Here is a 17,727-nt window from a genome sequence, read left to right as displayed (position 1 = left end):
CTAGGTGAGACCAAATGGCAGTGCACTGTACTGACAGTGATTGGCTCCCAGCTGGAAAATTGGCGTCCAAAATTTTGTTTTACATACTGTTTCAGATGACTCGGGTCCAAAATTGGTCTTAGGTTCCCCATCATTTTGGGTGCTAAAAGAACCTGAAATAGACTCTGGAATCTAAATGGTCTTAGGGAACCCGCTCGATTACTCTCTTCTAGCAACATGGTAACCTCTGCTGCTGCAGATTCTGAATGACTGGGTGGCATCATGCTGTGATCTTCTGCTAGGCTTGTGGTTATAGGGAAAAGGTTACCATTGCTAAACCACAAGCGGCTGCTCATGCTTGTACTAAGTTCATTACTGCTTAAATATTACCTGCATTCCCCTCCCAGCTGTGAACAACAATCTGTTTATTTTCAGTTGACCACTAAGTTAATAATTGGCTCTTTGAAAAAGTGCACTGACTTCCAGAAAATAATTCTGTGACTTTACATCAAGTACATTCTAAAGTTAAAGCTGTTGGGGAGATTCTACCAGTTTTAATACTGTTTATATTTGTAGAGTGTTAGTAGGTTAACACGCTAAGGGCCTTTTAAGCCTAGCCAAGTTTTCCCAAAAGAACGACATCCTGTATCCAAATAGGAAATTGAGGGCCAGTTTATAAGCCACCTCTGTTCACAAGGGGCATGGATGTTAAGCCTGGTATGAAGTTCTTACTCTCCATCCAATCAATAGTCTAGGTTGTGCTTAAACTGGGTAATACACAAACTCAGCTTTACATAGATGGGAAGCCTGTTCCACAGGACGGGCAGTCTCTGAGACCCATATCTGTCTTTCCAGCAGGTTCAGTTCAAGTCACAGACAAAATTTAGGTCCTTAGACCTTGTATTTCTGGTACTGTCTGACTTACGAATATGCAGGAGATTCATAAGCCTGAGGTTAGTGGACGCCTTGTAACTAATCTATACGAGACAAGTACAGGGAAAGAGCTTTAAGGTGCTCTGCATAACGCAGTTTTGTTACGCCTTGTATTCTTTTTGTAAGAAACCTCTGAGGTCACTCTAGTTGCTGCACATGCCTGGTCAGGTACACACTAAAAGGAGCTCTGCACTCTGTGATTGGTCTGATGGGGGCAGAGTACAGTGGGATAATCACGTTTTTGGAACTAGATGCCATGCCCTTACTTATAAGTTGTGCAACATAAAAGGACTTCCTCACCACTGTGGCCACTTGGTGGTTGAAAGTAAGGCTACTGCCTACGTGCATATCTAGATCCCTGACCACTAGGTTAACTATTAGGGGCATATTATCAACATGGTAATTAGCTAGGATGATTGACTACCCAAAGGGTAAAATTATGCATTTCTTAGCATGGAGTTTAAGACCATGACTTGGGCACCATTTAGTAACCACAGACAGGCATTCTTGAAGAATTCTAGTGTCTGAAGGGCAGTCACTGATAACCCCCAGCTTGCAATCACCTGCAGACTTAGTCAGCCATAAACGTTCTGCATTTGCTTCCACTTCTGAGAAATAGATGCCAAAAAAGAAGAGCCTAGTACCAAGCCCTGCGGGGCTCTGCTAGTGACTGGCCTCTTGGTGGAAGTGGCCTCACCTATTATGACCGCCTGGGTCCCATCAGTGAGACAGCTGACTATCCAGTGGGTGATAAAAAGGGTTTATACCTAATTTAGTGAACTTGTCTATAATGCCTGTGTGAGGTCTTCTATCAAAAGTCTTGGCTAGGTTGAAGTTATCTTTGTGCACAGTCTTGCCTTCATCCATTGCTTCGGTGACCCTCTTTCTTTCTACTACCTTTTTATACCTTACATTTTCTCAAAATTACATTTTATTGCAGTTTTAAAAGTTAATTGCTAACCTTCTAGCAGACTCACTGAAGTGGTCACTTGCAGTGAATTGTCTGAGTATTTCAGTTTATATTTTCTTTGAGTGCAACAGTTCAGCTCTGTAAACTTCAAGTAGACCAGTTCTGCATCTGAAAATCTATTTCCCCTAAGCCACATCTGCTTATGAAAAAAATGCTGATGCTTTCACAACAAACTGTAAAACTACCACTTATATTCCATTCTTCACTTCCTTTCATTTTTTTAAAAATGTTTAACTTGACGAAATGAAGAAAAACACTATCCTTTTTTAGTCTGAATGATTTAATCTAGTTGTCTAACTTCATATTTATCAAAAAGAAATTATGGACTTGCATGTTTATGTACGTAATTTCATACACACCGATAACTTTGTCCGACCAACAGCTACAAACCGCAAAACTGTTTAACGTTGCCCTTCTACATCCCATATTTTCTTCCCATCTCACAATGTAAATAAGTTACTTTTTCTTTCCTTAAGGATTGTTTTTCCTGTCTCACTGTTACTAAACATCTGAACTAAAACTTAACAGTTACTTCATCCTACATTCTATCTATTACATTTAGAGGGATATGTTTTACCTATTACTAATCATGACAAATAACACCCAAAAAGGAGTAGCTCTCCGATTTTATGATTAAAATATTGTTGCACAAAATACTGTATACTTTACAAAAATACTAAACTTTTTTTCTTAACGAGGATATGTTTAAAATGAAAAAAAAAATACTTGCAGTTCACTCCTTCATTTAGTTTCTTCATGGGCAAAAAAATAAGTTATGTGCTCACCATAATAACAGAGCCATGTTTCTCTTCTCTTTATCCAGTTCTTCAACTTTTGGGTCACTGGATCCAGCCTGATCAGAGCTTGACGCTTTTAGAACCACTGGATCCAGGGTTCTTACTCCTCCCTTATCCATAATTCCTTTCTAACTCCAAAATACCTCAGATCACTGTTGCCTACTTATCAATAAACAATTTTTTATCATCTCATAAAAGATAACACCTAAAATTCTATACTAAAACATGACCTGAAGAAAAATCAATCAACTGAAGTTGTGTAATAACAAGGTTCCTGGTTAGGACCATTCAATCAAACAAAAGCACCAGGTGAGAAATTTGAAAGGGGGAAGGAATGAGGAATGTCGAATCGTATGAAAAGACAACACAGATATTTTATGATGAATACATAGCTTTTGTAAATGATGCTGTTTTTTTTTCATTCAATTCATCCTTTGGGACAGATAGCCTAGCTGCCATACACACTAGAAGGTATCAAGGAGGATATTCTCGAGTATGGTGGAGCCCAAAAATGTATGGAATCTTGATTGCACATCCAGCTTGTAATGGGATACAAATGTGTGAAGAAGGATGGACCAAGTTGCTGCAGCACAAATTTCATCTATAGGAACTCTGCATATAAAAGAGTTGAAAGTAGCAACAAATCTTTCTGAATGCGCTGATTTTTTTTTTTTTGGTTAAACAGAGACCAGATTTTTCAAAGATAAACACTACACAATCTAATAGCCACCTTTTACAGTCTGACTTTAGACACACACTGGCCTAACATGGCTCTAGAGAAAGCTACAAAACTGATCAGATCTCTGAAATCTTTAGTCTTAAGATAAAATCCAAGTTGTCTGTCAACATCTAATAAATGGAGCGTATACTCTCCTTTGTTAGAAAATTTTGGGAATACTACTAGTAAATTAATGGTTTCATTAAAGTTCATTCCAGATGTCACTTTTGGAATGAACGTGGGATTTGTTCTCAAAGAAACCCTGTCCTCCTGGAAATTCAGGTAATGAGGTTTACAAGAAAGTGTTAGTAACATGGAGATTCTTTTAGGCAAAGTGATGGCCACCAGGCAAAGGGTCTTCTAAGAGAGATACTTTAAGTCTGTTGTAGATGCTGGTTGAAACAGGGGTTTTGTTAATGCTTGAAGCATGAAAGTTATGTCCCATGGAGGAGCAGGATCCCTTACTAGAGTTGTCAATAACGGAGTTCTCTTCAGACACATCTTTGAAATGTTTAGAAAAGCTATAACCATCTGACTGGAAAAGATGCGTCAAGAAAGCTCTAAAATAGAAGTGAGAGGAGCTGAAAAGGGAACTATCCTTTTAGAGACTGCCCAGATAGAAAATATCTTCCATTTGCAAAGGCAAACTTTTCTGGAGCTCAATTTTTGAGAAACTAATAAAATATGAGCCACGTGAGTATAAACCATGACATCTCTAGCCACTGTTAAAATTGGAGGAACTATGAGGTTAACTTCAGTGTCTCTGGGTCCAGGTGAGAGGCTGCCTGGATGGGTGAGTCAGAAGATCTGGACGTCAGTCCAAGGTTCAAAGAGGCTACACTAGATAAGGCCAAAGGAAAGGGAGCCAAACTTGCTGGATCCAGAAAGGAGCAATGAGATTACCTTGGCCTTACTTCTTGCTTTCTGAACAAGCTTTGTTATTGGAGAAAATGAGGGAAGGCATATAGGAGATCCCTGAGCCAACTGTGGACTAGAGCATCTCTCAAGTGACTATCTCTATGGAGGGATTAGGCAATGTAACTGCTGCACTCGTTTAGGTACGAAGCAAAAAGGTCACAGCATGGTTGATCCCAGTGGCTGAAAATTTGATTTGCCACTGTATGACTGAAGGACCAGTCATAAGGCAGAAGGACATATCTGCGTTGATAAACTTACAAAAACAAAAAAGCAGGCAACGTGTCAGCTAAATCCACAAAGACGAACCACCACTTAGAAGTATAAAATGATCGCAAGCTTTATTCCAAAAATAAAACTGTATTAAAATGTTAACGCTTTCGTTTAAATGAATATTAAACTTCTTCAGACATCATTTTAACATTTTCCCTCCATTTTAAATGCATTTCCTTATAGTGACATCATTTCCTCTTAGTCAAGTAACATTTCATTTAAAGCAATATTCAGTTTTAAAAAAACACAATGCTGCCCCATTCATGCATATAAAACCTTATTCAACTCTAAATTCATTACAAATTATCTATTTTTTTTCCTTTGTGAAACACATTTATTTTATCTTACTTCTTTTTAATGCGTTAAGTTTCAAGATTGGACTTGCAGAACTCCGTTCATTGATTCCTGGCCAATTGTATGCTTGTAACCTTACTTGTCATTCAAGCTCTCTCAATTCTAATAACAAGCCCCATGCTTTTTTATCATCTATGACTACACTGTCAATAATGATGTAGCTAAATTGGTGCCCTGGATGGTCTTTTACATGCTTTGCCAAGGCATTAGATAAATTAATTTTTCTAATGGCATACTCATGCTCATATACATGTTGGGAGAGTTTTCTCTCCGTCTTTCCTATGTAAAAAGCTAAACATAATTTGCATTTAAATATGCCACTGCCTTAGATTCACAACTGTATTTTCCTTTTATCATATATTTTCTTGTTTCTTATAATAAATTCATTATTAATTTCTATTTTGTGGCACCATTTACATGCACCACACCTCCTCATGCCATGCAGGACACTTTCACTATAATTCTCTTTATACTGGATTAATTATTTTAAATTTTCCTCTCTCCTGTTAACAATACATGGCTTGACACCTAATATGTTTCTAAACTCTTCTTCTTCATTTAATATGGCCCAGTTTTTTTTCAAAAATCCATTTAAGTAGTCTGAAGTCTTCACTATATGTTATAATCAGTGCTTCTGAGAACTTATTATTGTTTCCCTCAACTACATCTTGTATTCTGTGTGAATCAGAATTATCTATTATTGTTTCTTCTATATCATGTGTCCTCATTTCACTTGAAATGTTTTCTTCATGTAAAATGGGTTTAAAATGACCTATGTCTCTTTTGATTCTAAATGTCTCCTCTTACATGTCTGTTTCCTGGGAACCTGCCTCAATGGAACTTCTGGAGACTGGCCAGACTGGGAACTCACATGGTGAGCAACCCAGAGACTGAATGAAGCTGACTGTACTTGTCAACCTGGATATACACAGGGAAATGCAATGTCCAAAAAGTGTTGAGACAGATTCAAGCATGTGGAAGACACCTTTTCTCTTGGCCTAGCAAGAACCCTTTTGAAAGACTAGGTGGAGATTGGAGCCAGAGACTACCTCACTATCAGAGTGAGATTTAGGAACAACCTCCCCCAACCGGACCTGAATAGAACCCCTAGCTGAATTCACATCTGAAGGAACCTCCATATTATCCTGTCGACATCTGCAGTAAGACTCCTTGATAATCAAAAGGACCTGGACGATGAAGCCATTGAAGGTGATCTTGATGAATGCCTCTCCTGCAAGAAAGGTGAATGGAGCATAACACTTACCAGCTCTAGCAAGAAAATAGAGGGAGGTGTTGGTGGCTCAAAACCAAGGAGGAGTCAAATCCACTTGTAGAGGAATTTCTGGTGCCAGAACGAAGTGTTCTGATGAGACCGTTTCCTGGTCTTATATGACCTCTTCTCAGATGACTTGTCTTTCTTCCTTTCTTTCTCTTAAGATTTGTCCTTGTCTTTTTGTTTAGGTTCTTCCCCTGTTTTAGCTGGGAAGATAGGAGTAGCAGCACTGAAAACTGAAGCCTGGGTGGACTGCTCCTATTTGTTGATGAATAAGAACATTTAAAACTACTCTGTCCCTATAGACATGAAGGGCACTGGTACCAGAGGAGGAACATGCCTCACATTCAATGTTAAGATGAGCTGCCCCCAGTCAAACACAAACAGAATGCAGGTCCGACGGTGGGATCTTATGGCAGCATGCCACACATTTTGTGAATCTCTGAACATTGTCTGCTATGATGGGAAAGGCAAAGTATCAACCAAGCACAGAATAGTCCTGTCAGAATTCAAAAAGATCCTAATCACTAGCCAACTATATAAATAACACCAAGAAATATATATATCAAATAAAAAAGATTTAAGTAAACACTAGGGGATTATGACTAAATACAGAAAGTCAATTTTTTTTAAAGATTCATACAGACATTTGTAGGGTAGTTGAAAGAGAAAAGAAACAAATGAATATGGCACAGAGAAAAAACTAACTACTTAGCTGTAAAACAATTTTTCAGAGCCCTCAAAAACACATCCTACTTGAACAGGTGGCAAAAGAGATCTATGATATTTTATAGGAAGACAGGGATAACGGGTAGGGGTGGAGTTAGTGCCCTGGATCCACAGCTTCTAAAGGCATCGGGGACGGCTCCAATAACCACATGGAAGAAGAAAAAAAAACAGATTACCATTCATACGTTTGAATTCTCCAACCCATTTAAGTTAAACAGCAAATAGTGGGGTTGATTCTTCATGGTTTGTCCACTAGTTACTAGGTTCACTTCTATTATTAATCTTTTCAGTTGTCACACTGTCATCATACCAGCTCTCTGGGTTCAAACCTCAGCTTCTTCTGACTGGCACAAATAAAAATCGATGTTTTTCTTTTTTCCCACTAGTTTAAGTAGGATTAATATTTGTCAGTTATCTCACTATGCACTAATTTCACCAAGTTATCCTTCTTTCCATTCCTTACCTTCTCACACTGGCAGTTAGTTTAAATCCAACATTCCTCGGATTGTTCTGGTCATTTCTTGGGCTTCTCCTCTGCTACTCAAGCATCTTCTTTTCGAAGAAAAAAAAGTGTGTGTTTTGGAGGGGGAGGTAAGAAAACGTTGACCAAAAAAGAAGAAAACTGGTGGATAGAAGAATTTCCTGGCTGAACAGCAGGCTTCAGACGTAGTTGTTCATCTATCAGGGAGACAGGCAGCTTGGCACAAAGCAAACTCAAGACACCACTTTAGGCATAAATCAAGGATTACTTTTTAAGGAACCGCTATCTCTATGGAAAATGAGCTAAATTTAACCCACCGTGAGAGCTTGCAGCTCAGGTACTTTTCTTGCAGAATTCAGAGCCATCAGTAAAACGTTTTTCCAAGTTATGAAGCTGAAATCAGCCTGATGAGCTGGATCAAATGGAGCAATAGTATTTTTTTTTCAAAACAAAGTTAGGATCCCAAGGAGGAGCTACCTGTTTTTAAGGTGGATGAGTATATAAGACCCCTTTCAAAAACATTTTGCCATAATAATACATTGAAATGGGTCTGATGAGCAGATATGCTGAAATGGTTGACAAATTAACCTTGACAGAGGATTAAGAAAGGCCAGATGACTTATTTATTTGATATTTGTTTACCAGGAAAGTCCAATTGGGCAAGTGCCCATTTTTCAGCAGAGGTCTGGGGAGGAAACCTCAACACGTTAGCAAGATTACAAAGTAACATTTTTACAAAGAATATAAACCAATACTACAAAGGGCAAAGATTCATAGATGTTCTTTTACATGAAATTTGAAGGAATAGCAATGAGGCATTAATCTAACTGATTCTGGAATACTATTCCAGGTCTTGGCAACACAGGGAGAATACAGACTAATCCCATGTGATCTTTGTGGTTTATAAACAGAAGGTGCATGTGTGAGGAACGTAAATCACGAGATGGACCATAATGTTGCAGTACTGCAGATGTTTGTGAAAAAGAAGTGCTGCAGAGTATTTTGTGTGTGTTAGCATTAGTGATTAAAAGTCATCAGGTGGGGTAGTTCGAGCCAATACAGGGTTTTGAGAGTGGAGCAATGGTGTGAATTTAGTGGAAGTCCAGTGGTATATTTAGCTATTTTATTGTAGCATTGATTAAGGTTTAGTTTAAGGGATGAGTGAAGATTAGTTAGAATGGGGAAAGTGTAAAGAAGGTATGGTAAGAGATAAGTGGTGGCAAGAGTTACTTTAGTAGAGCTGGTGATGAAATTTTTAACTCTATACAACACACCTAGTTTTTGATGGGTCTTTTTTATGTTGTTATTGATATGCAAACTTAAGATTGTTAATTATTACGCCTAACAACGTGGTGTGTGAGACAACATCAATTGTAGTACTGTTAAGATAAGTAATAGTACAATTAGAGTTATCAGGGGAGAAATGTTTGGGTAGGAATGGCAGAAGTTTAGTTTTCTAAGGATTGAGTAGGAGATGGTTGCTGGAGAGCCAGGAATCAATAGAATGAAATGTATTTTGAGTTATATTGTGCAGATGAATAAGATTTTTAGAGGAGCAGATTAATGTGGAGCTGTCAACATACTGGATAAGGGTTGCCTGTTTAGTGGCAGAATGAAGATGATTAATGAAACTATAAAGAGGAGTGGGCCAAGAATTGAGCCTTAGGGTACCCCAGTATTAATAGGTAAAGAAGAAGAGAAATTGGAATTCCATTTGCCTGACTGATGCTGGTGAGCCACTGTAAGGTATTTTCAGTTAAACCAAGAGAGGACAGTAGACACAAGGGTTTGGGGTGGGAAACCATATCAAAAGCTTTAGATAGATGAAAAATAGAAATGATGCAAAGTTATCACTATCACAAGTTTTGTTTACTGTGTAAAGGATAGAAGAGTGGTGGTAGTACTGTGCGCATGTCTGAATCTGTGTTGAGTAGGAGAAAGAAGATTGTTGTCAAGTAGGTATTTAATAAATTGCTTGTGGATACATGTTTTAATAGGATTTTAGAAAGTGGAGACAGAATAGCAATGGGCCTAAAATTAGATATGTCCGTAGAAGTGGCTCCTTTGTGGAGAGGATGGATGAAGAAACATTTCCACAGGATTGGGACATAGGCTTCCTTAACAGATCTGTTAAGTACAGAAACTTGGTAGGCTATCAAATCTGCTACCATTCTTAGATATTCATTGGGAAGATTATCAACAGTGTGTGTGTGTGTGTGTGGGGGGGGGGGGGGGCTTGAGTTTGCCTAACAGGGACTTAAAGGATGTGGGTACAGGTTGAAGTGAGAAAGTTGAGAGGCAGAAAAATGAACGATAAGAGACAGAAGGAGGAAATGCTGAGAAATTTTTAGTAAGGGAAGCAATACTGCTGATGAAATAGTTAATTTGAGACGCTATATCGGAAGAGGAACTTTCACTGGAGGGTTGGGGGGAAGAATTATTTCCAAGATGTAAATTTTTTTTTTTGTTTGCCAGAAGGTTTTTGGATTAGTTCTGTGATGATTTTGTGGTTTTGTGTAACATGTTTTTTTAACCGAGTTCACTCGTTTCTTAATTCTCTAAAGTGTTGCAGATTTTTTTTTTGTCTTCTGTTTTGAGTAGCATGCCCAGACATTATTCCTTTTTTGCATAAGAGATCTAGTATTGACAGACAGCCAGGGAGTACATTTAGTTTTGAGTCCTCTGTTTCTAGAGGTAACTAAGCTGTTTAAAGTGTCTAGGATTTTTTTGAGCTGCTTCATCAAAGTGTAAGTATTTAAGAAAAGACCAATTAATGGTATTCAATATGTTTATGAAGGTTTGCTGATTAAAGTTGGTTAGGTTGAGTACTGTTTTGTAAGTATATTCTTTGCAAAGGTAAGTGATAAGTTTAGTTGTAGCAATAGGGTGATGGTCACTTATACAGTCCAGTATAATTTTGGACTGAATAAAGTTGGTAGTGTTAGAAACCAGTATTCAGATAGCTCACAGAAATGTTGCAGAACATTAAAAGGGTCTTGGATCTTATGTTGGTACAACTAGAAAACCTTTTCCATTTACTAATATGCCATTTCCTAGCAGTAAGCTCCTTTGTTGTCTTTAAAACGTGTTGTATGTCCTCAGAAAATAGGTCTCTAAAAGATATTAAAACTCTACTAATTTGGTGCATCAAACAAACCCCATCTTGTGAGAGTAGGTCTAGTCTATGAGGAACCTTGTGGTAATTACCTTTTGCTATTTCCAAAAGAACTGAAAACCATTTTGAGTGGGCAAGAAGTGATCTTTGGAGAGTCCATCTGAATCTTCAGAAGGACTCTAGACATGAGAAGAAAGGGTGGAAAAGCGTTCAGGAACATTCCTGTCCAAGGAAATGAAAATGCATCTTTCTCCAAGCCTGCTTGCAAGGAATCATGGAGCAAAATTTATCAGTTACTTGTTGTGAATAGTGGCAAAAAGATCACCCTGAGGTGTCCTCACATCTGGATGAAATCCTGAAGACCTCCTGATTCAATTTCCATTCCTGAGGGTCTGTCCTGCTCAGCTTGTCTGCCACCATGTTTTGCTCTGTCAGGATGAGACGACTGTAGAGTGAGATTGTGCTGAACTGCTATAACCCAGACTACAATACTTAATCTGCACAGAAGGTAGGATCAAGAGTCTTCAATTTATGTATCATATCACTCCAGTGTTGTCTCTAATCACTTATAACAGACTTTGTGACCACTGATAATTGAGACAGTCGACAGCATTTACGACAGCCAACAACTCTTACCTTTATGTGCTTTGATCTGATGTTTTTGTTCCAAAGACCTTACACCTTCACTCCCAGGGACACTGCTCCCCAAGCAAAGTCTGATGTTTCCATGGTTACAGACTGTGGTGGAAATGGAAGGTAACATGGGAGATCTGCATTCAGATAAAAGTGGCAGTTCCCTTTTTACAATTTCCAAAACTTTTAGGCACCACTGAATCTTTCTTATGTAGAATCTGTCTAAAGGAATCATGAGAATAATGGAAGCCATGAGAATCCTAATATCCTGACAAATTTGTTTGCTGAAGTCCTGCATTAAGCATATAAACCCAGAAACAGATCCAGATATAGATCTACTTTTTTTCCAGTGGAAGAAAATGTCTTTGACCTGAAATAGCTATCAAATACCCCAAGAAAACAATCTTGTGAGGAGGAGACAAATGGGACTTTTTAATGTTCTGCTGAAAACCCAGTCTGTGAAAAAGATCTCTTACTTTCCTAAGTGAGAGATTCGTAACACTTTGCAAAAGACTCTGCAAACATATGCAAGTCATCTACACAAAGAAAATGTGAATACCTTGCAGTCTACAACAGACTATTACTTGGAACAGTGGATAACCCAAAGAGTAAAGCATAGAGCTGACAGTATAATCCAAACATAGAAATACTTCAAAATTTGAAATGTGAAGCTATAGGGATGTGACAAGCATCCTTTACATCTAGAGTTACCAAAAACTGTAAGCGTGAATAAGTAACAGCAGGTTGTGAAGAGACAGATAACTTTCTGAACTTTGGAAATTTCTATACACTGACTGAGAAAAGGAAGATCTAAGACTGGTCCACCATGAAACTTTTTTCTCTTGTACCAGAAACCTTCTTTTTTATTAAACATTTTATTAAAATACCACTTAAGAAGTCTTCTTCTCTTCACCTACAACTCATTTGACTAACTTTCACTTGACCGAGAACAAATCACCTAAAATTCAAATTACCGGCAACTCATTTGACTGACTCATTTCACAGACTTTTAAGCTATAGACATGATGCGGGTTTCCCTGCAACTGTGGCTTGCTTGTGTTAAAAGAATTACTGTAACTTTTAGTGCTGACTGTCAGAATACCGATAGTCATATAGAATGTAGTGTTGCAGTGTTTCTAAATGTGAATATGTCGCTCTACATTTTTATGGGAAGAATCTAAAGTAATATGGTGGATGTTTTGTGCATTCCCAGCAGTAGTGGCAGTGTGTAGAGTACTCTAAGGCAAGTAAAAGGTATATGCCCTTTTCCCCACTGTAGTGCGATCCTGAAGTTAGTATATATAGTTTGGGGGGCATATCCCCCCTAGTTTGGTTTGATATTGTTTGGATTCTGTTAACAGGGTAAGCAAGTAGTATTTACGTTCTGGAAAGAGTTAGTCATTGGTGTTGTAAGTGTGCATGTCTATGGTGTAAAATCAAGTATGTTGAAATTCAGCATTGTAAGCTGTCGGTGAAATGAGAGTCAGTCAAATGAGTTGTCGGTAATTTGAACTTTAGGTGATTTGGTCTAGGTGAAATGAAAGTCAGTCAAATGAGTTGTAGGTGAAGTGAAGTAGACCCCACTTAAGACAGGTACACAATTTAAAGAAGAGAAAACAAACAATATTAACATTTTTCAACTACAGACACATTTTTCTTTCCTTATAACAATTCTATTTCACTCCAACATAACATACATCATTCAATTTATGTCTGCCCTTAAACATCTCTCCTCCTCCTGATCATTATTTCTGCAAGTATTATTCCAACAAATTCCATTTACTTCTATGTAACTTGTTCCTTCCCATTTCAGCTCTTCTGCATCTTTTATAATATTTACTACTTCAAATATAGTTTACATAGATTTTGATTTCCATTTTCTGGGAATTGCTTTTTTTGGCAACCAAAATAATTAAAATAATAATGCTTTACAGTTTAAGGCAATTCAGATCCTGTGTCCTAGTTCAAAATAAGCATTTCCTTAGCTTCAGTCATTTGCTCCCACAATAATTCTGATAGATTACTGTGTTGGGAATTTTTTAATCTGCCAACCCATTACACTCCTAAAAAACATGTTCCCAGGTATCTCTGGTATATCTTTCTTCCCGATCACACCTCCAAGATTTCTACTTGAGGAAAAATTTTTTGAAGTCATCATAAGGTAGAAAAATATCTAAGCAAACACTTCCAAATAAAAATCCTAAGCCTTCTTGTTTTACTGCATACTTCTAAGACATGCAGAAGTCCTCCCACAGTTCCCTTGTAAATTGCTTTTCCAGTCTCGCTTCTCAATCTTATCTAACCTCCTCTGATTGTTTCTTAAGGTTATCATGCAGCATTTTATTTGTTCTACTAATTATTCCCTTAACAATAATAATGATAATGATAATAATAATAATAATAATAATAATAAGCTGTTAAGCAGCTTCTGTTCTAGATTTGCCTAAAAACTACATCAGAGTAGGCCTTTCACTTAGTACGCCTCTGTCCCTTACTCCTTGCCTATACTCTGATATCAATCCCTGGTAGGAAAGGCAGTCTCTTACCTGCAGTCCAAACTTCTTCTTGGCCTCATCTCACTCTATTACCTTTCCATCTCTTATTATTTGCCCCCAATAACTTGGCTTCTTGCCACTTTTCTGCAGGAAATTCCATGTCCTCTTGCCTATTTTCTGTACCCCTACTTGCAGTCATCCCTGTTGGCAAAACTTCCTTTCTCCATTTGCTTAGTTCTTAGTCCAATAACCACAAATCTCCTTGAACAGAAACACTTATTTTACAGAAAAAAAGTATAGCTTATGTCAAAAAATAAAATGTGGATTTTTTTTCACACCAAGGGAACTTATCTGCCCAGCCATGGAGAAAAGCCAGACAACTGTTGATCCTCGAATGTCCTTAAGAGGAGCTCTCTTTGGTGTCGAGAAAGCTCTGAAGGGCTTGCAACACAGACCATTGATTTTCTACAGCTCTACTTGAGCTGTCAACTGTCTTGGAACATGGAAGGTGCTCTTAAGCTTTGGAAGCTGACTGATGTATGTTCTGACCAGGATATAATCCATACAGCTAAGGCTACTGCAGCAGTGGTCAAACGATGAACATTTACACAACACGCTGCAGCCATGACAATAATAATGAGGAGTTAATGGGCACTTCTATAGGCCTAACTCTGCCCTTTAATGGCTGACTGCACACCGGCATCACTGTGAGCACACACACTACTGCCTCAGGTCCATATTTGCTTCCCCAAATATGCCATGAAAGCTGCAAACATCAGACTGTCCCTGTCAAGTACATGTTCCCAATCTAATGCCAGAAACACACACATGCAGTAAAATTCTGATGCAACAGAGATTGGAGCGCTTTTCGCCACTACATGCAAAACTCCTATGCTCACTTGCTGTGTCCTCCATCATCTAAGCATTAATTCAATCCAGTTTATCTGGTTCACAATCAAGACTTTACCACTCTACAACATGGAGCAGACCATGAGTTGTCTGAATTTCTGTATGTATTCTGCAAGAAAACAGGAAAGTTGCGCAGCACTTATTCTAACATCAGACCCTCAAAGGTGATAGCTCATTAGGGCATTAACCTACCTATTTACCCAATGATTGTGACCAGCCAAGATCTATGTTAACAGATGGGATGGGTTCCATCAGTATTTTTATTCTCTAGTAAAGAATAAGGTAGGGAGAGTATCACCCTCATTCTGAGTGTGTTCCTTCCAAATCATTGAAAAGGGTATATTCCTAATGAGGAAAGACAAAGATACACAGCTTTAGAGGTGTCTAGCTAACCAGCTCTATAGTTCTGCAAATAAATACCATGATGATCTATCACCTCTGAGTGTCTGAAGTTAAAGTAAATTTTCCTTCCTGAAATTATCTACAAATAGTGGAAAAGATGCAGGACTAGGATAATGCACTTTCTAAAATCCAAGCTCAGCATGTTACATACTTCACTTTGATCAGTTCACCACAGGAAGACAGATATAAATACATGACGTGACCTTGTCAGGTCTACCTGTGGTACTAGAAACAAAATTCTCTCTCAATGTAAGATGACCCTTCCCCTCTACTAAGCAATGATGTATAACCATTTTTTTTTTTATTTTACTTCCCCTCAGACAATGACTCCTCCAATGCATGGGCTGCAACTCAAAGGTGGGTCTACTGAGTCATAACAAGGGCTTCCACCCTATGATATGGAAATGGCCATTATTTCCTGACTATTTTACAGGAACAAGGCTCACTCTGAGACAGAATTTCTCATATAAAGACATCCTAGACTTTTAAAGAAACAAGTTTTACAACTAAATGGTTTAACTAGATGCTTAATCGAATTTTCTTGTTACGCATCTTAACAAATTGCTTTCAGCATATTACAAATACTCCTAGCAATATGCTGGGAGTACCTTTATGGCAGAATAATGCCTCTGACACTTCATGTAAAAATCAAAGTATTCCTATGAAGACGCACTTTTAGAGCTATAAACAGAAGAAATGTGTAAAAATGCATATGCAACACCAGCTTATTTTTTCTGCATGTCTTTTAAACATTTAACCTACTCCACATAGCTGCGCTACACGAACAGTCCTACAGAATGAGACAATTCACATTCTAAGTGCTGGTAGTACAAAACTGCTTAAAAATATAAACATACCATTGGCAGGTACATTTGTCACAGCGTCAAGAGTGTTTTCTGTAGAAGGTGGTGGTCTGCTGCTCTTCTCTTCCTATGAAGCAACAAAAGACACAATACAAGATTATTACCTTTTGAACAAAACAGACTACTCATGTAAAATTATACTTCTCTTATTCTTTAATGCCTTTCCCCAGTATCCTGACTTACCCAGTGACTTCCTCTACCTTCACCTAACTGACCCATTTACTTCTCCCAGACTGGACACACAGGGTGCGCTCACCAATACACTGCTTCCCAGATCACACCATGCCCCCTACACTGTACGAGTCCTGTGACCTATTCCTTCTCTGCTATTGAGCTTACCATTTTCAGAATGATAGCCATGCCCATCCCCTCCCCGTGGTGACAACCCATTTATTCCCAAGGTCCAAGCTTGCCAATGATGTCCTATGCTAATGGTAGGGTTTGTACAGAGTGGGCCATTCAGATGGTTGCGCTGATCAATCTAACTACATATTTCTGTAGTGGCATGACAAACCACACAACTGTTGCATTTACAGGGACTCACTCAGGTGCTCTACTACATATATCACCCCTAGTTATGCACACGCGGCACAAGCCTTGCCAGTGAGACACTGGTTCTCTAGGAGATGTCACCAATGCAGTATTCTGATGATACCTCCCTTCCTCCAGGATGGGCAAGCCAATGTCAGCTACTCAAACCCATCTTCAGTCTAGTTGCTTTAAATGAACAAAGGTTGAATAGGTTATAGTCAAGACATTATCCCTCTATGCCATGGGGCAAGGTTTTCTTTTCTCTCTTTTTTAATTCATATAAACATATTCATTACTTTCACACCATTTAAACAATGACTTGGGTACACACACAGTTATAGAAAAAAAAAACATTTTACACATTTTCATGCATTTTATGTATCATATATGTGTTTTCTTGTTTAACAATTACTACTCAAATCATAAAATTACTGAATTTAATTCATAAACTGTTGAAATCCTGCCTTCCCTTAAATCTCTCTCCCCCCACCTGAACATTATTTTGCATGCATTTTCCCCACAAATTCCATTTATTTCCATGTAATTTGTTCCTTCAGTTTTCTAAGGATCCACTGCCAAGAAAGTTCTCTCTCTTTCAATATTCAAGACTTTTATTACAGTTGGTTTAGATTTTGATTTCCATTTTATATTCAGCGTTTTTGGCAGCCGATAGCATGAAACTTATAAAAGGCTTACTATGTCTAGGCAATTCAGATCATACCTCCCAACCGTACCAAATTACTATGTTTTTACAGGGTTTTGGGGTCTAAATAATGGGGTGCCACGATTCCAGAGTGGCACCCCTTCATTTCCGATTTTTTTTACAAGTTTGTTTTTATTTTTTGTGCTTTCTGAGTTGACGTCATCGTGTGTGCAATAACATCAGCTCCGTCAGGGCTACCAGCCTGTTGGAAATGAGCTCAAGAGTGGCTCGCATCGTACACGTATTTCTGGCTGGCCTGGCTGTTCAAATGCTCTACGAGCGGGAACGGCACACTGGGAAGCCTCATAACTTTTTAGTACTTGTCTTCCAGCAGTAATCCCTGCAGTTGCATGCCTTCAGTCTTATATCTCAAGGCTTGATAAATATGCATATCGCTTTTGGAAATTACAAAGGGTAGAAAGCTCCTGCAAGACTTAAGTTGTGCTTTTTACTGGGGGGTCTCACTGAGGAGAAGATGCATTTTGGATAGTCCTTTATTCATGCAGCAGCAGTATAAATGAGTGGATCTCTAGGGTGTGTGGATCACTTGTCCAACACATGGTTCTGTAAGTCTTGGCAGTACTTATTTTCAATCACTTAAAGTGTGTATTTCTTTTAAACACAGTCTCTCTGCACAGTTTGCCTTTTAAAAAT

General features: G+C 38.3%; 1 protein-coding gene across 1 annotated transcript in view; it reads right to left on the bottom strand.

The window, feature by feature from the left end:
* ZZEF1 (zinc finger ZZ-type and EF-hand domain containing 1) overlaps positions 1-17,727 on the bottom strand; it is a gene marked incomplete in the record, with an annotated part of 3,903,331 nt that overhangs the window by 1,066,715 nt on the left and 2,818,889 nt on the right. The window contains 1 exon segment of the mRNA XM_044082903.1: positions 15,834-15,906. Coding sequence (XP_043938838.1) covers positions 15,834-15,906 — 73 coding nt within the window.

This window comes from Protopterus annectens, chromosome 9.part0 (assembly GCF_019279795.1).
Source record: "Protopterus annectens isolate FY-2018-M chromosome 9.part0, PAN1.0, whole genome shotgun sequence".
Classification (NCBI taxonomy): Eukaryota; Metazoa; Chordata; order Ceratodontiformes; family Protopteridae; genus Protopterus; species Protopterus annectens.
The sequence above is the reverse complement of the archived record's forward strand: the minus strand, read 5'-3'. Positions and strand labels throughout refer to the sequence as shown.